The following is a 26683-nucleotide window of genomic DNA, read 5'->3' on the forward strand; positions in this document are numbered from 1 at the left end:
AAGCCCTGTAATGGTACTTTTGTTAAGTAAAACCGAAATGGCCATTTTACAGTGATTTACTGTAGCAACATTGCCATCTAGTGGCTAAAGATAGTAACTGCAGTCTATAGATAAAACTAAAATGTGTCTGGAATTTTGATAAACTTGTTCACATATATTTAATGATTCAGTCCCTTGAAAAACTTTGAACAGTAATGGGTAATGTTGTTTTCTTTACAAATAAAGAAGAGGTTCATGTTTATTCACTGATATATTTTTATAGTATAGTTGTACTTTATTTGATCTGCTATTTGAAAGTTGCTCAGTCATGTTCTACTCTTTGCGACCCCAGGGACTATACATATTCAGTCCATGGAATTCTCCAGGCCAGAATACTGGAGTAGGCAGCTTTGGCATTCTCCAGAGGATCTTTCCAACCCAGGAATTGAACCCAGGACTCCTGCATTGCAGGTGGATTCTTTACCAGCTGAGCCACAAGAGAAGCCCTTAAACTGCTATAGAAGCTATCAAAAGCATGATTTAAAGCAATCCATGCAAACTGAAGCTCTGAGGCCTTCCCTCATAGCTCAGTTGGTAAAGAATCCGCCTGCAATGCAGGAGACCCCGATTCAATTCCTGGGTCAGGAAGATCTGCTAGAGAAGGGATAGACTATCCACTCCAGTATTCTCGAGTTTCCCTTGTGGCTCAGCTGGTAAAGAATCCGCCCACAATGTGGGAGACCTGGGTTCGATCCCTGGGTTGGGAAGATCCCCTGGAGAAGGGAAAGGCTACCCACTCCAGTATTCTGGCCTGGAGAATTCCAGGGACTATATAGTTCATGGGGTCGTAAAGAGTTGGACATGACTGAGCGATTTTCACTTTACTTCATGCAAACTGAAGATAGAGTTTTAGATAGAAATCAAAATTTCAAATCTAGAAGAGTCTTTTAAGTATGAGGTTGTTTCAAAATCTTATCTTGTTCCTGGATGTAAATACTGTTTTCTAGTATTTTTTGCATATGCTTAGTTCAGTTCAGATCAGTCGCTCAGTTGTGTCCGACTCTTTGCAACCCCATAGACTGCAGAAGGCCAGGCTTTCCTGTCCATCACCAACTCCCAGAGTTTACTCAAGCTCATGTCCATTGAGTCAGTGATGCCATCCAACCACCTCATCCTCTGTCATCCCCTTCTCCTGCCCTCAAGCTTTCCCAGCATCAGGGTCTTTTCAAATGAGTCAGTTCTTTGCATCATGTGGCCAAAGTATTGGAGTTTCAGCTTCAACATCAGTCCTTCGAGTGAATATTCAGGACTGATTTCCTTTAGGATGGACTGATTGGATCTCCTTGCAGTCCAAGGGACTCTCAAGAGTCTTCTCCAACACCACAATTCAAAAGCATCAGTTCTTCAGTGCTCAGCTTTCTTTATAGTCCAACTCTCACATTCATACATGACTACTGGAAAAACCATAGCTTTGACTAGACAGACCTTTGTTGGGAAAGTAATGTCTGCTTTTTAATATGCTGTCTAGTTTGGTCATAACTTTTCTTCTAAGGAGCAAGTGTCTTGTAATTTCATGGCTGCAGTCACTATCTGTATTGATTTTGGAGCCCAAGAAAATAAAGTCTGTCACTGTTTTCACAGTTTCCCCATCTATTTTCCATGAATTAATGGAACCAGGTACCATGATCTTAGTTTTCTGGATGTTGAGTTTTAAGCCAACGTTTCATTCTCTTCTTTCAGTTTCATCAAGAGGCTCTTTAATTCTTCACTTTCTGCCATAAGGGTGGTGTCATCTGCATATGGGAGGTTATTGATACTTCTCCCAGCAATCTTGATTCCAGCTTGTGCTTCACCCAGCCGAGAGTTTCTCATGATGTACTCTGAATATAAGTTAAATAGGCAGGGTGACAATATACAGCCTTGACGTACTCCTTTTCCTATTTGGAACCAGTCTGTTACTCCATTTGCTTGGCAACCCACTCCAGTACTCTTGCCTGGAAAATCCCATGGGTGGAGGAGCCTGGTAGGCTGCAATCCTTGGGGTCGAGAAGAGTCGGACATGACTGAGCGACTTCACTTTCACTTTTCACTTTCATGCATTGGAGAAGGAAATGGCAACCTACTCCAGTGTTCTTGCCTGGAGAATCCCAGGGACAGGGGAACCTGGTGGGCTGCCGTCTATGGGGTCACACAGGGTCAGACACGACTGAAGCGACTTAGCAGCATCGCTAAATTTTGCTTTGGCTTTTGAACTTTTGCTAAGCTTGTGTGATCATGTTGATACTGTGTCTATAGAGCTAGTGTATACGTTTGATAAGGCAAAACCATCTTATCCTCTCCACGTGTGGATTCTTATTAAGTGCTTTAAAAAGTAATGAGGACAGGAAGGGAAAAGAGCTCTTCTCTGTTTTGTTTATTTTCATTTTACCTCTTATCCTGGCTTGTAGCTTTAGGGGAACAGTAAAGAATATCTTTGTTTTTTCCTCCTAACTGTGTAACCAGTGTAGAAATGAAATAAAAGATAAATGAATATCAGAATGTCAGCAGCTGAGAAAACATGAAAGATAATGGCTTTGGATCTGTTGCCAACTGGATTTATTAATACTTCAACTCTGAATTAGAGTTAGATTTGAAAAGTAGAAGAAAGGGCTCATTGAAGCAGGTTTGGCTCTAGGCCAACCAATGAGCTGAGGTGTGCCTTCTCTGTGGAGAGTTGGAAGTAAAGAAATGGAGAAAAACAGGTCTTCCTATTACTTTCACTCTTATAGAAATTCTCTCCATTCCTACAGACATATAAAAAATGGGGCCTAAATATTCCTCCAACACCCTAAAAGGTGATTATATAGTTTTTAACTATAAGTTATAAAGAAGGGGAAAACTTGCCTCTAGTTGCAGTGAAAATCTACTGTAATCATTATCTCCATTTGGTGTCTCTGGAGTTACACACTTTTTCCTCTAGTGGAAAAAAAAAAAAGAAGTATAATTGCCTTACAGTATTAGTTTCAGTTATACAAGCCAGATTCAGACTTAAATTGAAGAAAGTGGGGAAAACCACTACACCATTCAGGTATGACTGAAATCAAATCCCTTATCACTATACAGTGGAAGTGAGAAATAGATTTAAGGGACTAGATCTGATAGACAGAGTGCCTGATAAACTATGGACAGAGGAGGTTCATGACATTGTACAGGAGACAGGGAGCAAGACCATCCCCAAGAAAAAGAAATGCAAAAAAGCAAAATGGCTGTCTGAGGAGGCCTTACAAGTAGCTGTGAAAAGAAGAGAAGCAAAAAGCAAAGGAGAAAAGGAAAGACATACCCATTTGAATGCAGAGTTCCAAAGAATAGCAAGGAGAGATAAGAAAGCCTTCCTTAGTGATCAATGCAAAGAAATAGAGGAAAACAATAGAATGGGAAAGACTGGAGATCTCTTCAAGAAAATTAGAGATACCAAGGGGACATTTCAGGCAAAGATGGGCTCAATAAAGGACAGAAATGGTATGGACCTAACAGAAGCAGAAGTTATTAAGAAGAGATGACAGGAATACACAGAAGAACTGTACAAAAAAGATCTTCATGACCCAGATAATCTCAAAGATGTGATCACTCCCACTCACCTAGAGCTGGATATCCTGGAATGTGAAGTCAGGTTGGCCTTAGGAAGCATCACTACAAACAAAGCTAGTGGAGGTGATGGAATTCCAGTTGAGTTATTTCAAATTCTAAAAGATGATGCTGTGAAAGTGCTGCACTCAATATGCCAGCAAATTTGGAAAACTCAGCAGTGGCCACAGGACTGGAAAAGGTCAGTTTTTATTCCAATCCCAAAGAAAGACAATGCCGAAGAATGCTCAAACTACCGCACAGTTGCACTCATCTTACACGCTAGTAAAGTAATGCTCAAAATTCTCCAAGCCAGGCTTCAGCAGTATGTGAACCGTGAACTTCCAGATGTTCAAGCTTGTTTTAGAAAAGGCAGAGGAACCAGAGATCAAATTGCCAGCATCCACTGGATCATTGAAAAAGCAAGAGCATTCCAGAAAAACATCTATTTCTGCTTGATTGACTATGCCAAAGCCTTTGACTGTGTGAATCACAATAAACTGTGGAAAATTCTGAAAGAGATGGGAATACCAGACCACCTGACCTGCCTCTTGAGAAACCTGTATACAGGTCAGGAAGCAACAGTTAGAACTGGACATGGAACAACAGACTGGTTCCAAATAGGAAAAGGAGTACGTCAAGGCTGTATATTGTTACCCTGTTTATTTAACTTATATGCAGAGTATATTATGAGAAATGCTGGGCTGGAGGAAGCAGAAGCAGGAATCAAGATTGCGGGAGAAATATAAATAACCTCAGATACGCAGACAATACCACCTTTATGACAGAAAGTGAAGAAGAACTAAAAAGCCTCTTGATGAATGTGAAAGAGGAGAGTGAAAAAGCTGGCTTAAAACTCAACATTCAAAAAACAAAGATCATGGCATCAGTCCATCACTTCATGGTAAATAGATGGGGAAAAAATGGAAGCAGTGGTAGATTTTATTTTCTTAGACTCCAAAATCACTGTGGACAGTTACTGCAGCCATGAAATTAAAAGATGCTTGCCCTTGGAAGAAAAGCTTTGACAAACCTAGACAGCATATTAAAAAGCAGAGAAATCACTTTGCTGACAAAGGTCCATATAGTCAAAGCTGTGATTTTTTTCAGTAGTCATGTATGGATATGAGAGTTGTGCCGTAAATAATGCTAAGTGCTGAAGGATTGATGCTTTTGAATCTTTGGTGCTGGAGAAAGCTCTTGAGAGTTCCTTGGACAGCATGGAGATCAAATCAGTTAATTTTAAAGGAAATTAACCCTGAATATTCATTGGAAGGACTGATGTTGAAGCTGAAGCTCCATACTTTGGCCACCTGAAATGAAGAGCCAACTCACTGGAAAAGACCATGATGCTAGGAAAGATTGAGGGCAGGAGAAGAGGGCGACAGAGGATAAGATGGTTGGATGGCATCACTGACTCAGTGGGCATGAGTTTGAGCAGACTCTGGAGATAGTGAAGGACAAGGAAGCCTGGTGTGCTGCAGTCCATGGGGTCACAAAGAGTGCTTAGTCACTTAGACTGAATAACAACAACAGTTCCCCCACTATTATTATTTTACTGTTGATTTCCCGTTTTGTGGTTGTTAGCATCTGCCTTATGTATTGAGGTGCTCCTATGTTGGGTGCAGAAACATTTATAATTGTTATATCTTCTTGGATTGATCCCTTGATCATTATGTAATATGGTTCTTTGTCTCTTGTAATATTCTTTATTTTAAAGTCTATTTTATCTGATATGAGTATTGCTACTCCAGCTTTCTTTTAATTTCCATTTGCATGGAATATCTGTTTCCGTCCCCTTCTTTCAGTCAATATGTGCCCCTAGGTCTGAAGTGGGTCACTTGTAGACAGCATATATAGGGTTTTGTTTGTATATCCATTTAGTTAGTTGTGTCTTTTGGTTGGAGCATTTCATCCATTTACATTCAAATTACTTATCAATATGTATGTTCCTCTTACCATTTTTTTAATTGTTTTGGTGGATCTTTTTCTTCTCTTGTGTTTTCTGCCTAGAGAAGTTCCTTTGGCATTTGTTGTAAAGCTGGTTTGGTAGTGCTGAATTCTCTTCTCTTTTGCTTTTCTGTGAAACTCTTGATTTCTCTGTTGAATCTAAATGAGATCCTCGCTGGGTAGAGTAATCTTGCTTTTAGGTTTTCCCCTTTCATCATTTTAAGTATATCCTGTCACTCCCTTCTGGTCTGTAGCTCCCAGGTAGGAGGCAAGGAAGGGAAACTGGTTTCTTGTGGTCTTTGATTTTAACTTTTCTTAAAGGTTGGAAACTAAGCAGTCATGTGTGATGTAGGGGTGTGTGTGTGTGTGTGTGTGTGTTAGTCATTCATTCATGTCCAACTTTTTGTGACCTCATGAACTATTGTCTACCAGGCTCCTTTGTCCATGGAATTCTCCAGGCAAGAATACTGGAGTGGGTTGCCATTCCCTTCTCTAGGGGATCTTCCCAACCCAGAACTTGAACCTGGGTCTCCTGAATTGCAGGCAGATTTTTTACCATCTGAGCAACCAGGGAATCCCGTGTAGTATAGGTAGGGATTTAAATTCCTCTGCTTTGGAAAAATATGGTATACCAGAAGGCTTCTCTTCTAGGTACTTTTCAGCTTAGGAAAGTATACTTTTGGGAGTATCATCTTTTGTAGAGTGACAAAAAGCTGTATTTATTTTACTAAAAATATACTGAGTTCCTCTTCACCCCAACAGTGGACTAATTATCTTATGATATGGTGGGATTCTGTATTTATAAATCCAGGGAACATGTTAACAGATATTTTTGTTATTGCTGTATTTTTTTGTAAGTAATTTGTTTCAGTCTTGTATCTCTGCAGTTGTGTTTGTCTCTTCTTTTCTTTTTCTCCTTTTCTACTTGTCAGGATAAAACAGTAATCTGAGTTCTTGTTCACGGAGCCGAAGAATGAACTTTATAAACATGCAAATAGTCACACAGGCAGGGTTTTATTTTGAAGGAGAGAGAGAAATATAAAGCTCGCAGCATAGACACTGAGAGGGGGTGAAGTGCCCCAAAAGGGCATCAATTATAGCGGTTTATATCTTTACCAGTATTGATCTGTTCATTTTTGGTTGGCTCACATCCCTGATGTATATAATTTCTGACCAATTAGTTTGAAAGTCCCTATGTCTTCCAGTTTTGTTATTTTTATGACTTTTTAAAAAATTCCTCTGTCCTTGAGTTTTCTTAGACATTGGGTCACCATCCTGTGACTCTTTCTCATGACCCCACGCCATCGTTTAAGGACCGGATAAGGACCAGAAGTATGGGCTAAGAGTTAATGGTCCATCTAGTGTTTTCCTATCTGATAAGTTGGTCAACAGTTACTGATTGTTCTGTCTTGAGTCTGGATATTTTGTGACCCTCCATGCCAGGGAGACTTTCCTCTGAATGCCTGGAATCTGGAACAACAAGTATAGCTTTAAGTCAGTGGAGCAAAATGTTTATATGGGAGAAGGAGTTGAAGTTAAAAAAATGAACTGAGGTCCTGGCCCTACAGTGACTACCTAACAATTTCTACCTCACAAATGTGGCAGACATGGCCATGATGAGGTATGTGGAATCCTTTGTGTGCTGTTTAAAATAAAAAGCAAACTTACTTACAAGTTGTTACTGAACCAAATTTGTATCTGCTTGCCTGAAAAGAGTAAAGCCAATCTGCTGACACTGTATTGTGGGGAGGAAGAGTGCAGCATTTTTTGTAAAGGCATCAATACAAGAAGAATGGGTGGCTTATGCTCTAAAACCCTGAAGTCTTCAAACAGTCTCAGAAAAGCTTTTTAAAAGGCCAGGTGAGGGAGGGGAGTGTCCCAGGGTGTGTGATCAGCTCTTGCACAGTTCTCTGATTGATTGATGATAATCAGTCTTTAGGCACCAGAAGTTTGGGAGCTACATGTTCATATTCATCAAGTAGTTAATTTCTTCCTTTGGTGGTGGTTTTAGCATCTAAAAACTCAGGAAATATGTGTCAGATACTACTACCTAGGTACTACTGAGAGGAGCTAAAACAGAGGCTATGGGGAGAGGTCTGTCCCAGGAAAGCCCAATAGGGTCCTGCCCAGTTGCAGTTTGAATCCCATGGAAAAGTTAGTGCAACTACAGAAGATTTATATTTGGCAGGCTTCTTTGTAGTCTGCTAAATTCTCAGGCATGAAATATTTTCTCCAGCTAAATATATCCTCTCAGCTTTCTTCATTCTCTATGAATCACACATCATTCTTCATGTCTTATTGTCTCTTGTTGATATATCCTTAAGAGTTTCAAAAGGTTAAAGGTCTCAGCCTATTTTTAACCAATAAGGATCAGGATTAAATTTGTCTTCTTTCTCAGAAGTGCTCCCAGAGTGTTATATGTTTTCATTTTCCTGTTTAGCCAGCATGGAGGAGATCAGTGTCATGGACTTTTCGGTTATGCATCTGTCAACTTAAAAAATATTCAAAACCTATAAGTTGAGAGTTACATTTTATTCTGTGGGAATTTTTAGGACTTCAAGTCTGGGAGACAGCATCTCAAGTAACCCTGAGAGAACTGGTCTGAGGAGGTAAAAGGGGGAGCGAAGTTTTGTAGCCAAAGGCAGTAGTCTGAACGTCAAAAGATTGTTAATAAAAAGAAAACCAGATATCCCAAGTTAAGGAATTTAATGCTTTTCTGTGTATGGGAAGATGCACGTGTCTGGGCTCACTGAAATCATTCCTATAATATGCATCTTGCTGTCCTGGGGTCAGTGTCCTGAGCTTTTTCACATCCTGAACTTCCATGGGGCTCATTGTAGGGAGTGGTTGCAGTCTGATAGCTGCTAGATCACAGGTTTCTTCTTCTTCCTGAGTGTCCCCAGAGCTTACCAGCCCACATTATTATTGTTCAGTTACTAAGAGATGTCTGACTTTTTGTGACCCATGGACTGCAGCACACCAGGTTTCTCTGTCCTCCAGTATTTCCCAGTGTTTGGTCAGATTCATGTCCATTGACTTGGTGATGCTTTCTAACCACCTCATCCTTTGTCACTCCCTTCTTTTGTCTTCAGTCTTTCCAGCATCAGGGTCTTTTCCAATGAGTCACTGCAATTGCTGATGACTGTGACATCCTTGTTTACTGATTCAGCAGGAAATATTTCATTTCTCACATCTTATCTTTACTTCAGTAAATACTTGATAACTATGCAGTTTCCTTTCTGTTGTATTTGGTTGTGTTAAAGGTTTTATGAGAGCAGCATGTTTAGGGTTTTTTGTTTGCTTTGAACTAAATATTATCTTTAATCTTGCCCCATTGTTGCAGGAGAAGGGGGTGTGAGAAAACAGTCATGTCCCAGGTCTTGGGTGAGTTCCTGGGATGGCTGCCAAGTGAGGATTCTTGGCTTCATGTGGAAAAGAATTCTAGAGTGAGCCATAGTAAAGTAAAAGATCTTGTAGAGAGATAAACATTCCATAGACAGAATGTGGACACTCTCAGAAGGCGAGAATAAGATTTCAGGCTGTGGTGTATTTAGTTTATGGGCTGGGTAATTACATATGCTAAGAAGTAGGAGGACTATTGTAACCGTTTGAGACAAGGGGCAGAAGTTTCCAGGAGCTGGGCCACAGCCCACTTTTTGTCTTTTTATGGTCAACCTGGAACCTGTCATGGTGTCTGAGAATGTGTCATTTAGCATGCTAATGCACTGCAATAAAAGTATAATAAGGCTCAAGTGCTTTTGGAATTCAAATCTTCAGCCATCTTGGGCCACATTGGTTATAACCAGTTTTGTTGTATTCTCAATGGCTGTGTCATTGTTATAGTGATTGTATCCTGTTGCCTTTCTTCCTGTCTTATCATGAGCTTGCTGCGAACTTGATCTTTATTGACTCAGAAAATAAAATATGTAAAACCGAAAAGAATAATTGGAAAAACTTCCAGTGGAGCAAAGCTGTCACAGGGCAGAATGATTCAGCAGTTGCTGGCAAGGATTGTTGATTGTGAATCCTTAATAAATATTTGAAAAAGTCTTTTTTTTTTTTCTTTCTTGGTCTTTAACAAGCAGTGTTTTCAGGAAAACATTATAGATTTTATAATATTCCCTCCCTGTTGTTTGACCTGAGACCATGACAGGGAGGGAACACAGTCCTGCCCATCAACAGAAAATTGGCTTAAAGATTTACTGAGCATGGCCCTGCCCATCAGAACAAGTCCCAGTTTCCCCCACAGTCAGTCTCTCTGATCAGGAAGCTTTCATAAGCCTCTTATCCTTATCCATCAGGTGGCTGACAGAATGAAAACCAGAATCACAGAAAACTAACCAAACTGATCACATAGACCACAGCCTTGTCTAACTCAGTGCAACTATGAGCAATGCCATGTAGGGCCATCCAAGACGGACAGTTCATGGTAGAGAGTTTTGACAAAACATGGTCCACTGGAGAAGGCAATGGCAAACCACTTCAGTATTCTTGACTTGAGAACCCCATGAACAGTGTGAGAAAGCAAAAAGACAGGACACTGAAAGATTAGCTCCCCAGGTTGGTAGGTGCCCAATATGCTACTGGAGAAGAGTGGAGAAATAACTCCAGAAAGAACAAAGAGATGGAGCCAAAGCAAAAACAACATCCAGTTGTGGATGTGACTGGTGAAGGAAGTAAAGTCTGATGATGTAGAAAATAATATTGCATAGGAACCTGGAGTGTTAGGTCCATGAATCAAGGTAAATTACAAGTGGTCAGACAGGAGTTGGCAAGAGTGAACATCGACTTTAGAAATCAGTGAACTCAAATGGACTGGAATGGACGAATTTAACTCAGATGACCATTATATCTACTACTGTGGGCAAGAATCCCTTAGAAGAAATGGAATAGCCTCATAATCAACAAAAGAGTCTGAAATGCAGTACTTGGGTGCAATCTCAAAAATGACAGAATGATCTCTGTTTGTTTCCAAGGCAAACCATTCAATATCACAGTAATCCAAGTCCATGCCCCAACCAGTAGTGCTGAAGAAGCTGAAGTTGAATGGTTCTGTGAAGACCTACAATACCTTCTAGAACTAACACCCCAAAAAGATGTCCTTTTCATTGTAGGGGACTGGAATGCAAAAGGAGGAAGTCAATAGATATATGAAGTAACAGGCAAGTTTGGCCTTGGAGTACAAAATGAAGCAGGGCAAAACTAACAGAGTTTTGACAAGAGAACACACTGGTCATAGCAAATACCCTCTTCCAACAACACAAAAGGCGACTCTACACATGGACATCACCAGGTGGTCAATACCGAAATCTGACTGATTATATTCTTTGCAGCCAAAGATGGAGAAGCTCTATAGAGTCAGCAAAAACAAGAATGGGAGCTGACTGTGACTCAGATCATGAACTCCTTATTGCAGAGTTCAGACTTGAAGAAAGTATGGAAAACCACTACATCATTCAGGTATGACCTAAATCAAATCCCTTATAATTATACAGTGGAAGTGACAACTAGATTAAAGGGATTAGACCTGATAGAGTGCTTGAAGAACTATGGATGGAGGTTCGTGACATTGTACAGGAGGCAGTGATCAAGACCATCCCCAAGAAAAAGAAATGCAAAAAGGCAAAATGGTTGCCTGAGGAGGCCTTACAAATAGCTGAGAAAAGAAGAGAAGCAAAAAGTCAAAGGAGAAAAGGAAATATATACCCATTTGAATGCAGAGTTCCAAAGAATAGCAAGGAGAGATAAGAAAGCCTTCCTCAGTGATCAGTGCAAAGAAATAGAGGAAAACAATAGAATGGAAGAGACTAGAGATCTCTTCAAGAAAATTAGAGATACCAAGGGAACATTTCATGCAAAGATGGGCTTGATAAAGGACAAAAATGGTATGGATCTAACAGAAGCAGAAGATATTAAGAGAGGAGGTGGCAAGAATACACAGAAAACTATACAAAAAAGATCTTCATGACCCAGATAACCAGGATGATATGATCATTCACCTAGAGCCAGACATCCTAGAATGCAAAGTCAAGTGGGCCTTAGGAAGCATCACTACAAACAAAGCTAGTGGAGGTGATGGAACTCCAATTGAGCTATTTCAAATCCTAAAAGATGATGCTGTGAAAGTGCTGCACTCAATATGTCAGCAAATTTGGAAAACTCAGCAGTGGCCACAGGACTGGAAAAGATCAGTTTTATTCCAATCCCAAAGAAAGGCAATGCCAAAAAATGTTCAAACTACTGTACAATTGGACTCATCTCACACGCTAGCAAAGTAATGCTCAAAATTTTTCAAGCCAGGCTTCAACAGTATGTGAACCATGAACTCCCATATGTTCAAGCTCGATTTAGAAAAGGCAGAGGAACCAGAGATCAAGTTGCCAACTTCTGTTGAATCATCACAAAAGCAAGAGAGTTCCAGAAAAAATCTACTTCTTCTTTATTGACTACACCCAAGCCTTTGACTGTATGGTTCACAACAAACTGTGGAAAATTCTTCAAGAGATGGGAATACCAGACCACCTTACCTGCCTCCTGAGAAATCTGTATGCAGGTCAAGAAGCAACAATTAGAACTGGAAATGGAACAACAGACTGGTTCCAAATTGGGAAAGGAGCATGTCAATGCTGTATATTGTCACCTTCCTTACTATTTAACTTCTATGCAGAGTACATCATGGGAAATGCCTGGCTGGATGTAGCACAAGCTGGAATCAAGATTGCTAGGAGAAATATCAATAACCTCATACGCAGATAACACCACCCTTATGGCAGAAAGTGAAGAAGAACTAAAGAGTCTCTTGATGAAAGTGAAAGAGGAGAGTGAAAAACTCGACTTAAAGCTCAGCATTCAGAAAACTAAGATCATGACATCCAGTCCCATCCCTTCATGGCAGATAGATGGGGAAACAATGGAAACAGCGACAGACTTTATTTTGGGGGGCTCCAAAATCACTGCAGGTGGTGACTGCAGCCATCAAATTAAAAGATACTTGTTCCTTGGAAGAAAAACTATGACCAACGTAGACAGCATATTAAAAAGCAGAGACATTATTTTGCTGACAAAGGTCCGTCTAGTCAAAGCTATCTTTTCTCCTGTTGTCATGTATGGATGTGAGAGTTGGACTATAAAGAAAGCGGAGTGCTGAAGAATTGATGCTTTTAAACTCTTGTGTTGGAGAAGACTCTTTGAGAGTCCCCTGGACTGCAAACAGATCAAACCAGTAAGTTCTAAGGCAAATCAGTCCTGAATATTCATTGGAAGGGTGATGCTGAAGCTGAAACTCCAATACTTTGGCTACCTGATGCAAAGAACTGACTCTTTTGAAAAGACCCTGATGCTGGGAAAGATTGAGGGCAGGAGGAGAAGGGGTCGACAGAGGATGAGATGGTTGGATGGCATCACTGACTCAATGGACATGGGTTTGAGCCGGCTCTGGGAGTTGGTGATGGACAGGGAAGCCTGGGGTTCTTCAGTCCTTGGCTTTGCAGCGTCAGACGTGACTGAGCAACTGAACTGAAGTGATAAAACTGTAGAGTCTGAGTCTAGTATCTGATGATATTTTCCCATCAAGCGTTTTCACCCAGATTGATTTCATTCCTTTGAGTCATAGCTGATCATCTCTAATGAAGGAATTAATGTTTGTGTGTGCTCAGTGCTCAGTTGTGTCTGACTCTTTGCAACCATTTGGACTGTAGCCCTCCAGGCTCCTCTCTAGGGGTTTTTCCAGGCAAGAATACTGGAGTGGGTTTCCATTTCCTCCTCCAGGGATCCTCCCAACCCAGGGATTTGACCCAGGGATGGAACCCACATCTCCTGTGTCTCTTGCATTGCAGGTAGATTCTTTACCACTGAGCCAAATTAATAATAATCTATTATTGTTTCTTTTTTATGGACCTTAGTGTTTATTCAGAAAATTGAAGCCTATATGTTGTTTGCTTAAAAATGGGCTACAGTGGTACTTTTCTCCCCTTTTCCCAACATTTAATAATGAAATTTTTTAGACAGAAAAGTTGATCGTATTATACAGTAAATCTGTATAAATTCACCACCTAGATACTACAGTTAACATTTTAATATATCTGCTTTATTAAATGTCTGTTCATCTATTGATCCTCAGTCTGTCAGCCCATCTTCTGTTAGTTATACATTTCAGGGAAGTTTCAGGTTTCAGTACCATGTCCCAAACATAATTTATCTACGGTGTTTTTAAAATAGAATGCTTTTGGAGTGTGGAGAGTGCTTTATGGACTGTTTGAAATTATGTGTCATCGTTTGGAATAGATAATTGGAAAACTAAATTCTATCATCATACTTTATTTTTCCATACTTAGTTTGAAAGGGCATATGAGAAAGTGAAAAAGAGTTTTTTAGACCAGTATTATTGTTGTTCAGTCGCTCACTCATGTACGACTCTCTTTGCAACCCCATGGACTAACATGCCAGAGTTCCCTGTCCTTCACTATCTCCTGGAGTTTGCTCAGACTCATGTCCCTTGAGTCAGTGATGCCATCCAACTGTCTCATCCTCTCTCACCCGCTTCTCTTCCTGCCCTCAATCTTTCCCAGCATCAAGGTCTTTTCCAGTGAGTTGGCTCTTTGCATCAAGTGGTCAAAGTGTTGGAGCTTCAGCTTCAGCATCAGTCCTTCCAGTGAATACTCAGGACTGATTTCCTTTAGGATTGAGTGGTTTGATCTCTGTGTTGTCCAAGGGACTCTCAGGAGTCTTCTCAGTACCACAGATTTGAAAACATTGATTCTTTGGCACTCAGCCTTCATGGTCCAACTCTCACATCCATATATGACTACTGGAAAAACCATAGCTTTGACTATGTGGACCTTTGTTGGCAAAGTGATGACTCTACTTTTTAATACGCTGTCTAGGTTGGTCACAGCTTTTCTTTCAGGGAGCCAAATGTCTTTTAATTTCATGATAGTTATCACTCTCTGCAGTGATTTTGGAGCCCAAGGAAATAAATTCTGTCACTGTTTTCATTTTTTCTCTATCTGCTTGCCATGGAGTGATGGGACCGGATGCCATGATCTTCGTTTTCTGTTTTTCTTTTAGATCTTAGATTTTTGAATGTTGAGTTTTAATCCAGCTTTCTCACTCTCCTCTTTCACACTTCATCAAGAGGCTCTTTAATTTTTCTTCACTTTCTGCCATTTGGGTGGTGTCATCAGCATATCTGAAGTTATTGATATTCCTTCCGGAAATCTTGATTCCAGCTTGTGCTTCATCCAGCCCAGCATTTTGCATGATGTACTCTGTACAGAAGTTAAATAAACTGGTGACAGTATGCAGCCTTGACATACTCCTTTCCCAATTTGGAACCAGTTCGTTTTTCCATGTCCCGTTGGTTCTAACTGTTGCTTCTTGACCCACATACAAGTTTCACAGGAGGCCGGTAGGATGGTCTGGTTTTCCCAATTCTTTAAGAATTTTTCACATGTTGTTGTGGAAAGTCAAAGGCTTTAGCATAGTCAATGAAGCAGAAGTAGATGTTTTTCTGAAATTCCCTTGCTTTTTCTATGATCCAGTGGTTGTTGGCAATTTGATCTCTGGTTCCTCTGCCTTTTCTAAATCCAGCTTGTACATCTGGAAGTTCTTGGTTCACATACTGTTGAAACCTAGCTTGAAGGATTTTGAGCATGATCTTGCTAGCATGTGAACTGAGTGCAACTGTGCAGAAGGGCAAGCCCTTCTTTGGAACTGGAATGAAAACTGACCTTTTCCAGTCCTGTGGCCACTGCTGAGTTTTCCAAATTTGTTGGTATATGGAGCGTAGCACTTTAATAGTATCATCTTTTAGGATTTGAAATAGCTCAACTGGAATTCCATCACCTCCCCTAGCTTTGTTTCTAGTGATGCTTCCTAAGGACTGCTTGACTTCATGCTCCAGGATGTCTGGCTGTTGGTGATTGATCACACCATCATGGTTATCTGGGTCATTAAGACTTTCTTGTACAGTTCTTCTGTGTTTTCTTGCTACCTCGTCTCAGTATCTTCTGCTTCTATTAGATCCATACCATTTTTGTCCTTTATTGTGCTCATCTTTGCATGAAATGTTACCTTTATATCTCTAATTTTCTTGAAAAGATCTCTAGTCTTTCCCATCCCATTGTTTTCCCCTGTTTCTTTGCATTGATCACTTTAAAAGGCTTTCTTATTCTCTGTGTGCTATTCTTTGGACTCTGCATTCAGATGGGTGTATCTTTCCTTTTCTCTTTTGCCTTTCATTTCTCTGCTTTTTTCAGCTATTTGTAAGGCCTCCTCAAACAACCATTTTTGCTTTTTTTTAAATTTTATTTTATTTTTAAACTTTACAATATTGTATTAGTTTTGCCAAATATCAAAATGAATCCGCCACAGGTATACATGTGTTCCCCATCCTGAACCCTCCTGCCTCCTCCCTCCCCATACCATCCCTCTGGGTCGTCCCAGTGCACCAGCCCCAAGCATCCAGTATCGTGCATCAGCCATTTTTGCTTTTTGCATTTTTTTTTCTTGGGGATGGTTTTGATCACTGCCTGCTGAACAGTGTTACGAACCTCCGTCCATAGTTTTTCAGTCACTCTGTTTACCAGATCTAATCCCTTGAGTCTATTTGTCACTTCTACTGTATAGTCATAAGGTATTTGACTTAGGTCATACCTGAATGGCCTGATGGTTTTCCCTGTTTTCTTCAATTTAAGTCTGAATTTTGCAATAAGGATCAATATAATTCTATATAATTTATGAAGAATTTTCATGTGTATCATCTGTTTACCCAATATTATTATTATTAATAGGTATTAGTTACTAAATGCTTGCTTTGGTGCCTGGTGCTGTCCTAAATTTACCTCTGATGAAGGTATTATGCTAAATAATGTTCATCCCGCTGATACTAACTTGGCATATTTATTTTTCACATGGATTGATTTGTTCACTTAAATTTTTTTTAGCCCTTTGATGTGCCTTTTAAAAATTCACATTTAGAGATTTCCCTTGTGGTCCCATGGCTAAGATGGTACTCCAAATTCAAGAGCCCCAGGTTCAATTCCTGGTCAGGAAACTAGATCCCATGTACTGCAACTAAGACCCAGTGCAGCCAAATAAATAAATAAGAGAATATTTAAGTCTAAAATGTTGTGTCACTTTAAAGGAAAAATGAATTACATGAAAATCTGCATGTAATAGTTACTTCTCCTTAAATTGTTAATTGTTAATATTCTAAAATGGGCTTCCCACATGGCACTAGTGATAAAGAACCCACCTGCCAGTGCAGGAGATATAAGAGATGCACGTTCAGTTCCTAAGTCAGGAAGATCCTCTGGAGGAAGGCATGGCAACCCACTGCAGTATTCTTGCCTGGAGAATCCCATGGACGAAGGAACCTGGCAGGCTACAGTCCAGAGAGTCACAAAAAGTTGGACATGACTGAAGTGACTTCGCATGCCTGCATATGAATAATATCTACTGTTTTTGTACTTACAATGTACCAGATACTTGACAATCCTATAAGAATTGAGGAAACTGGACACAGAGGTATTAAATAAGTTGTCCTGAATCATATGGCCAGTAAGTGAAAAAGCCAAGATATGAATGTTTCAGGTTCTAAGTCCTTGAATTTGACTACTAATGTTTTTCATAGTATGAATGCTTCTCTGACCACCTGCATCATAATTTCCTTAGGTAATTGTTAGAAATGCAGATTCTTGAGCCTTACTGTAGACCTACTTTTAGTCATTCAGTTGATTCTTATGTGCACTGAAGTTTGAGAACCACTGTGCTATGCTTTCCTATAAACATTACCATGTTTTAATCTCTATTAGCTTAGAAAGATAGAATCAGTGAATTGCTCTTATCTTTGGAGTATATGACTTTTTGGGTTGATTGATCTTCATGCTTTTGCCTTTATTTCAAGATTGTCATGGATTTTAAGCACCCAGATGGTATGACAGTGCCAGTTATGCTGCCTTGTCGGAGTTTGCTGGTGATGACAGGAGAATCTAGATACCTTTGGACCCATGGGTATGTACTGAGATGACCCAGATGACAGGATACCTTTTGCCTTGTGGGAGTCTCATTCTTTTCTGAGCCACTGGAACCATGCCTCAGGCTTGCACATTGAGGCTTGCACATATCCTGGCTTCCCCAGGGACATCTATGGCTTTTTAAAAAACTCTTTATTTTGAAAAAATATCAAATTTAAAGAAAAATTATAAGCATAATATGGTGAATTCCCTTCACCTTTCACATAGGTTTACCAATTGTGAATATTCTGCTGTCTGTTTTCATTGCTGCCAAAATCTTGTCTCTATGTCCACTGCTGCCACACAGAAATATGAAGAAAGAGTTTGGAAGAAATAGAAATCTGGCTTTAATCCTCAGCTTTTGAAGCTAAGGAGGGAGGATTGCTTGAGTCCCAGGAGTTCTGGGTAGTACACTATGCTGATCAGGTGTCTGCACTGTTTGTCATCACTTTTTTCTCTAATGTGTTATTGTTATTATTATTTTTGCTCAATCTTTGAGAGGAAGTTGCAGCTATGATGACCTTTTATCTTTACATGGTTCATTGCATATTTTTAAGGAGCAGGAACAACATTGTATTAGGGGTTGGCAAACTATGGCTCTTGAGCTAACTTCAGCCCTTATTTTTACATAGCTCTTGATCTAAAAGTGGTTTTACATTTTTAAAGTGTTATAAAGAATAAAAACAAAAAAGAATATGTGATAGAGACTATAGATCACCTTCTATGCCTGAAATACATACTATCTGGTCTTGTTACAGAAAAGTTTTCCAGCCCCTTATTCTACGAAACTGCAGTGTATGCCTCAAATTCAGGAAATTCAACATTAATCAAATGCTCTTATCAGGCTCATACAATCCATTTTGAAAATTTGCTAGTTGCAGTTTATACTACTGTCAAAGAAAACCAGACCTTGACAGTAGTTAGAGCAACAAAAACAGATTTTACTCAGGAACTGTTGGAATAAAGGAAGAGAGTATAGGGGTGGACTCAATTTCAAATGTAATAAGGAAAAATGGAGATTTATAGGCAGGGAGCCCGGGGTTGAGGGTAGGGCAGTGTGTATGGATAGAAAATTACTAACAAGAAACATCAGTAGGAAGGGAAAATTCTGGCTACAATAGGATTCTTCCTGAAGGCAGGCCACAGTGATCAGACATCACCTGGGGGAAAGATAGGTGTAAGGAATTTGGTCAGTTACCAAGGATGATCAGATAATGGAGGATAGTGGATTGTGGCTAAACTGACTTAACAGGATTCTTGCTAAAATGGGGTTCTAGACATGCCTAGGAGAAGGCAATGCACCCCACTCCAGTACTCTTGCCTGGAAAATCCCATGGACGGAGGAGCCTGGTGGGCTGCAGTCCATGGGGTCGCTAAGAGTCGGACACGACTGAAGTGACTTAGCAGAAGCAGTAGCAGCAGACATGCCTAAGGACAGGGCCTATTTGGGCTCAGAGTCACTTTAGTTCAGTAGCTCAGTCATGTCCAGCTCTTTGCAACCCCATGGACTGCAGCAGGTCAGGATTCCCTGTCCATCACCAACTCCCAGAGCTTGCTTAAACTCATGTGCATTGAGTCAATGATGCCATCCAACCATCTTGTCCTCTGTCGCCCCCTTCTGCCTTCAATCTTTCCCAGCATCAGCATCTTTTCCAATGAGTCAGTTCTTTGCATAAGGTACCAAAGTATTGGAGCTTCAGCTTCAGCATCAGTCCTTCCAGTGAATATTCAAGACTGATTTCCTTTAGGATTGACTGGTTTGATCTCCTTGCAGTCCAAGGGACTCTCAAGAGTCTTCTCCAACACCACAGTTCAAAAACATCATTTCTTTGGCACTCAGCTTTCTTTATGATCCAGCTCTCACATCCATACATTACAACTGGAAAAACTATAGGTTTGACTATATGGACCTTTGTTGGTGAAGTAATGTCTCTGTTTTTTAATATGCTGTCTAGGTTTGTCATAACTTTTCTTTCAAGGAGTAAGTGTCTTTTAATTTAATGGCTGCAGTCACCATCTGCAGTGATTTTGGAGCCCTTCAAGAAAATAAAGTCTGTCATTGTTTGCATTGTTTCCCCATCTATTTCCTATGAAGTGATGGGATCAGATGCCATGATCCTAGTTTTTTGAATGTTGAGTTTTAAGCCAGGTTTTTCATTCTCCTCTTTCAACTTCATCAAGAGGCAATTTAGTTCTTTTTCTCTTTCTGCCATAAGGGTGGTGTCATCTGCATATCAGAGGTTATTGATATTTTCCTGGAAAACTTGATTCCAGCTTGTGCTTCATTCTTCCAGCCCAGCATTTTGCATGATGTACTCTGCATATAAGTTAAATAAGCAAGGTGATAATATACAGCCTTAATGTACTCCTTTCCCAATTTTGAACCAGTTGGCTTTTCCATGTCTGGTTCTAAGTGTTGCTTCTTGATCTGCGTACAGATTTCTCAGGTGGCAGGTAAGGTGGTCTGGTGGTCTGGGCTCATAAGAACCTGCCAAAAGTTTGGTTGAGGAGAGTCTGTCAGTACCTCATGGTAAGTTTTCCATCTGATCTAGGATTTGATCCATGATCCTGCATTACATTTAGTTGTCAGTTCTCTTTAGCATTCTTTAATTTGAAGCAGTTTTTCAACTTTTTTTTGTCTTTTTGACATTTACACTTTTAAGAATGCCAGTTGTTTTACATAATGACCCTGAGTTTTTTTTATTGAATCTAATGTAAATAAAATGAGTTATTAATTCTTGGCAGGAATAAATCCTCAGCCTTTTGAGGTGGAAGCATCATTCTGCTAAAATTTACATATATTGTCACTTAAAATACTGCTGAATTCCGAACTTATTAATGCTGCCCTGGTTGGATTTTTTTTTTTTTGACTCATTTCTTAAAAATTCAGAGAAGTGAGCATTTAAATGAGTTTGTAACGTGTCCTAAATGAACCATAAAGACAGATAGCCTGATTTTGTGCACTAAGGATTACATTTGCCTGATTTTTTTTTCATATCCATTTAAAATATTTTTCACTTTCAGCAATTGAAAATGGTGATGAGATCCAGCTTTCCTATAATTTTGAAAATACTAAAGGCAAAGGAGAAAAGGAAATATATATTAATCTGAATGTAGAGTTCCAAAGAATAGCAAGGAGAGGTAAGGAAGCCTTCCTCAGCAATCAATGCAAAGAAATAGAAGAAAACAATAGAATGGGAAAGACTAGAGATCTTTTCAAGAAAATTAGAGATACAAAGGTAACATTTCATGCAAAGATGGGCACAATAAAGGACAGAAACAGTATGGACCTAGCAGAAGCAGAAGATATTAAGCAAAGGTGATAAGAATACACAGAAGTATACAAAAAAGATCTTAATGACCCAGATAACCAGGATGGTGTGATCACTCACCTAGAGCCAGGCATCCTGGAATATGAAATCAAGCGGGCCTTAGGAAGCATCACTACAAACAAAGCTAGTGGAGATGATGGAATTCTAGCTAAGCTATTTCAAATCCTAAAAGATGATACTGTTAAAGTGCTGCACTCCATATGCCAGCAAATTTGGAAAACTCAGCAGTGACCATAGGACTGGAAAAGGTCAGTTTTCATTCCAATCCTAAAGAAGAGCAATGCCAAGAATGTTCAACCTACTGCACAGTTGTACTCATGTCACATGCTAGCAAGCTCATGCTCAAAATCCTTCAAGCTAGGCTTCAACAGTGTGTGAACCAAGACCTTCCAGATGTTCAAGTTGGATTTAGAAAAGACAGAGGAACCAGAGATCAAATTGCCAACATCCTTTGGATCATAGAAAGAGCAAGAGAGTTCCAGAAAAACATCTGCTTTATTGGCTACGCTAAAGCCTTTGACTGTGTGGATCACAACAACCTGTGGAAAATGTTAAAGAGATAGGAATACCACATTACCTGCCTCCTGAGAAATCTGTATGCAGGTCAAGGACATGGAACAACAGACTGGTTCCAAATTGGGAAAGGAGTACGTCAAGACTGTACATTGTTACCCTGCTTATTTAACTTATATGCAGGGTACCCATGCAAAAATGCCTGGCTGGATGAAGCACAAGGTGGAATCAAGGTTTCTGGAAAAAATATCAATAACCTCAGAAATACAGATGATACTAGCCTTATTGCAGAAAGTGAAGAACTAAAGAGCATCTTGATGAAGTGTGAAAGAGGAGAGTGAAAAAGCTGGCTTAAAACTCAACATTCAAAAAACGAAGATCGTGGCATCCAGTCCCATCACTTCATGGCAAATAGATGGGGAAACAATGGAAACAATGACAGACTTTATTTTCTTGGGCTCCAAAATCACTGCAGATGGTGACTGTAGCCATTAAATTAAAAGACACTTGTTCCTTGGAAGAAAAGCTATGACAAACCTAGACAGCATATTAAAAAGCAGAGACATTACTTCACTGCCAAAGGTCCGTCTAGTCAAAGCTATAGTTTTTCCAGTAGTCGTGTATAGATGTGAGAGTTGGACCATTAAGAAAGCTGAGTGCCAAAGAATTGATCCTTTTGACCTGTGGCATTAGAGAAGACCCTTGAGAGTCCTTTGGACAGCAAGGAGATCGAACCGGTCACTCCTAAAGGATATCAGTCCTGAATATTCATTGGAAGAACTGATGCTGAAGGTGAAGCTCCAATACTTTGACCACTTGATGTGAAGAACTGACTCACTGTAAAGACCCTGATGATGGGAAAGATTGCAGGCAGGAGGAGAAGGGGATGTCAGAGGATGAGATGGTTGGATGGCATCACCAACTTGAAGGACATGAATTTGAGCAAGCTCTGGGAGTTGGTGACAGGGAATGCTGGTGTGCTGCAGTATATGTGGTTGCAAAGAGTCGGACATGACTGAGAGACTGAACTCCTAACCGAGCATTTGTATTTTTCAAAAAATTTCAAGATTTTTCTGATATGCATCTGGATTTTAAAAATTGATTACAGATTTTTCTATTAGATCCTAGTTTTGGTCATATAGAGTTCTGTTGTTTTTCTGTTGACCAATCATGATACAATGGTATTAATAGTTAATAGGTATTAATAGCAATAGTTACGTAACCACAAGAGTAAAAGATATTTATCAGTTTTCACAATCAATAGCCAGAAAAAAAATAAAAGTTGCAATTGCAAACCATAATGCAAACATGATTAACTTAACAATATAAAATAGTTGCATACAATTTGGGAGGGTCAAGCAGAGTAATGTGGTACGTGGAAGTGTATACATGCACATGTTTTCATCCACCCAGCCAGTCTATATCTTTTGGTTGGTGCATGTAATCCATTTACATTTAAGGTATGTATCAATATGTATGATCCTATTACCATTTTCCTAATTGTTTTAGGTTTACTTTCTGCCAGTCTTTTCCTTCTCTTGTGTTTTCTTCCTAGAGAAATTCCTTTAGTGTTTGTTGTAAAGCTGGTTTGGTGATGCTGAATTCTCTTAACTGTTACTTGTCTGGAAAGTTTTGATTTCTCCATCAAATCTGAAGGAGAGTTTTGCTGGGTAGAGTATTCTTGGTTGTAGGTTCTTTTGTTTCTTCACTTTAAATATATCATGCCATTCCCTTCTGGCTTGTAGATTTTCTGTTGAGGAATCAGCTGGTATCCTGATGGGAGTTCCCTTGTATGTTATTTGTCATTTTCCCCTTGTTGCTTTTAATATTTTATCTGTCTTTAATTTTTGTCTGTTTGATTACTGTGTGTCTCGGTGTTTTCCTCCTTGGGTTTATCCTGTCTCTCTGTGTGTATGTATGTGTGTGTTAAGAAAAGAGAGAGAAGAAGGGAGAAAAGTGAAGGGAAGAGACAGTGATAGGAACAGAGGGAGACTGACCAAAGAAACGGTGTGTCAACTATTGGAAGGTTCCTTGGAATGTGAGTGGAAGGGAGAATTAATCAAAGAAGCACACTTAATGTACTAAAAATACATATAAACTCTAGAAATAAACTTTGAATTAAAAATATTTTGATCTGTGTTAAAAAGCATTAGAAAGCACCACTGAAGAAGACTGATTCACACAGTCAGTTCAAATACTTTTTTTTTGGCTGCACTGGGTCTTTGTTGGTTTTTGTGCAGACTTTCTCTAGTTGTGGTGAGGGGGGACTCCTCTTTGTTGCAGTGCTTGGACTATTCGTTGAGGTGGTTTTTCTTGTTGCAGAGCACAGGCTCTAGGTATGCAGGATTCAGTATTTGAAACTAGGCTTCAGTAGTTGTGGCACATGGGCCTAGTTGCTCTGAGGCACGTGGAATCCTCCTGTACCAAGTATCGAACTGTGTCTCCTGCACTGGCAGGTGGAGTCCCATCCACTATGCCACCAGGGAAGTCCCCAAACACTTTTAATTGGATATAGTTAAAGTTTACTGTTCTAGTTACTATGCACTAAAACAGAGATGGCAGACTGGCAGAACATGAGTCAGATATAGCAGTCAGACTGTTTAGCTGGGGCACTGGCAGTCAACATTGTAGAATTTAAAAAAAATTGGTTGTATATGAATATCAGCAGCTTTTACATGATTCTGAATTTTCAGCTTCTTTTGAAAATTGAGAACATCTGAAAACATAAGACCACAGTATCTTTTGACAGCAGTAGCTGAGACTATCAATGGCCTTCTTTAGGTGCAACTATATTTTCAGGTTCTCTTAAGGTTCCTACTGCTTTCTATGATTGCCTGCAGTATGACTGAGTATCAGTTGTCATTTATCACTGTGCTCATACTAATGTTTTTATCTTATAACAGAGTTAAATGAAAATTAATTATTTCTTAAACTTACATCTGTTTTAGAAGTCGGGGGGAAAGCTAGAAGGAATAGGAATGTGTGTTTTAAGAAAAATGGAAGAGAATGCTTAATTTTTTTTGAAATGGAGACAGTTCCTATGTGTTTAATGGCAAACAGTGTATTTCTAAAGTCTACCTGCTTCACTCATTTATGTTATTAGACTAGCCTTGGGTTCAGTTAGTTCATGAATCTGTTTGAGCTCTCCTTTTAAATATTTTTGGAGCCCTTTGTGCTAGATACTGTCTGAAAGCTTTACATACATTAACTCATGTAACTGATATAATCACAGTGGAAAGTTTTTTTTCATGGTTTTGTCCACATTTTTAAAGGAAACTGGAGCATAAGGAGGTTCCATAACTTGTACAAAGTTACAAAACCAGTCAGGGACAGAGACAAGGTCAGAGTCTGCCTTCAGGATCTACGCTCTTAACCATACTGTTACAGCTAAATTTGTTTGCTCCCTTTCATCTGAATTTATGCAGGTGCCTTGTAGCCTTCACACTTTTGTCAACTCTTAATGGAATAAATTTCATTTTCCTTTCCATTCACTTCTTTTTAACATATAGCTCAACTTTTTTGTTTGTTTCCTTTATGATGTATAAAGTTTTTTCTGATGACAATAGCCTGAAATAATTTCTCCCTTAACTCCTAAAGACTGTGTTGTCTCCTACTGGCTTGTGCTATCTTTTCTATCGTATTGAACTATCATTTAAATTTATAATAATGTTTTTATCTTTTTATTTAATGTTTTCCCAACTAGATTATAATTTGAGTACAGGGGAAAAAAATGTTCAGAGATACTTAAATAATTATTTTTAACATATAGATTGCCTATTCCCGAAAATCTGAGATTGGTTCCAAAAGCAGTAAGTACTGCTTGACCTTTGCCTAAGATTTAACTCTAGGCAACTGAAGTAGTTGACTTCAAAGAGCCATAATAGAGAACTATTTAGTACCTAAGAGAGAACTGCTAATAAGAGTTTCAAGATATTCATTGTTATAAAATAACTGAATTTTGTTCTTTGTTCAGCATTTTAGTTTCAATCATTTTCTGCTATCAGAGTAACAGTCATATAATTTCAGGCACTGTTTGTTTGTTTTTACTTCTAAAAAATTGCCTTTAGCATGAACTCTTTTAAATGAGCTGTTCTTACAACTTGTTTTATGAAGCTGGCACTATCCTGACACCAAAATTTGTCAAGGACATTACAAAAAAGGAAATTGCAGACCAATATCTCTCAGAGATAGTAAAAGTCTGTGACAAATTATTAAAAACTCAAACCTACAATATATAAAAATGAAAATACATCAAGACTAAGTGGAATTTATCCCAGAGTTGCAAGATTGTTTAACAGTTGGAAATCAAAGAACAAAAGAGAAAAAATAATCATCTTGATTGATGCAGAAAATATATCTTGAAAGAATTTAGCATCCATTCATGATAAAAACTTGGCAAACCAAATAAGAAGAAAAGTTCTTAAGTGTGATTAAAGAGCATCTGTGAAAAACCCATGGGCAGTATCACAGTTAATAATAAAATATTGAATGCTTTTTCCTAAAATATTGAAAAGGCAGGGATTTTTGTTCTCATCACTTCTATTTAATATTATATTGGACATCTTAGTATGATAATACAAGAGAAAGCAATAAAAATCATATGTGATTGGGGGCTTCCGGTTTAAGATGGTGGAATGGAAGGGTGTGTACTGATCTCCTGCAAGATCACCAAAATCGCAACTGTTTTGAACTCTTGAACAGCCATTGACACCAAAAAAAGATACCCCACATCCAAAGACAAAGAAGAAGCCACAGTGAGATAGTAGGAGGAGCGCAATTGCGATAAAATCCAATCCCATACCCGCTGAGTGGACAACCCAAAAACTAGAGAACAATAACACTGAAGAAGTTCTCTGAGTGTTGTGAAGGTTCTGAGCCCCATGACAGGCTTTCCAGCTTGGGGATCTAACAAAGAATGGGAATCCCCAGAGAATCTGACCTTGAAGGTCAGCGGAATTTGATTATAGGACTTCCACAGGACTGGGGGAAACAGAGACTCCATTCTTTGAGGGCACAAAATTTTGCTTGCACCAAGACCCAGGGGAAAGGAGGAGTGACCTCACAGGAGACTGAGCCAGACCTACCTGCTAGTGTTAGGCAGTCTCCTGTGGAGGCATGGGTCAGCAAGGGCTCGCCACAAGGATGGTGGCACTGGTAGCAGCAGTCCTGGAAGATGTCCCTTGGTATAAGCCCTCTTGGAGGTCACCATTAACCCTACCATAGAGTTCATAGATCCCAGAGCTGGCCAAACAACCAGGCCAAACAACCAACAGGGAGGGAGCAACAACCCCA

General features: G+C 39.4%; 1 protein-coding gene across 3 annotated transcripts in view; it reads left to right on the plus strand.

Moving 5' to 3' along the window:
* Nucleotides 1-26683, plus strand: part of ALKBH8 (alkB homolog 8, tRNA methyltransferase) — a 125564-nt gene that overhangs the window by 42818 nt on the left and 56063 nt on the right. For all 3 annotated transcript variants that reach the window (XM_070384283.1, XM_070384282.1, XM_070384281.1), the window contains one exon: nucleotides 17438-17544. In XM_070384283.1, coding sequence (XP_070240384.1) covers nucleotides 17438-17544 — 107 coding nt within the window. The remainder of the gene's footprint in view (nucleotides 1-17437; nucleotides 17545-26683) is intronic.

The sequence above is a fragment of the Bos mutus genome, chromosome 15 (assembly GCF_027580195.1).
Source record: "Bos mutus isolate GX-2022 chromosome 15, NWIPB_WYAK_1.1, whole genome shotgun sequence".
NCBI classification, from domain to species: Eukaryota; Metazoa; Chordata; class Mammalia; order Artiodactyla; family Bovidae; genus Bos; species Bos mutus.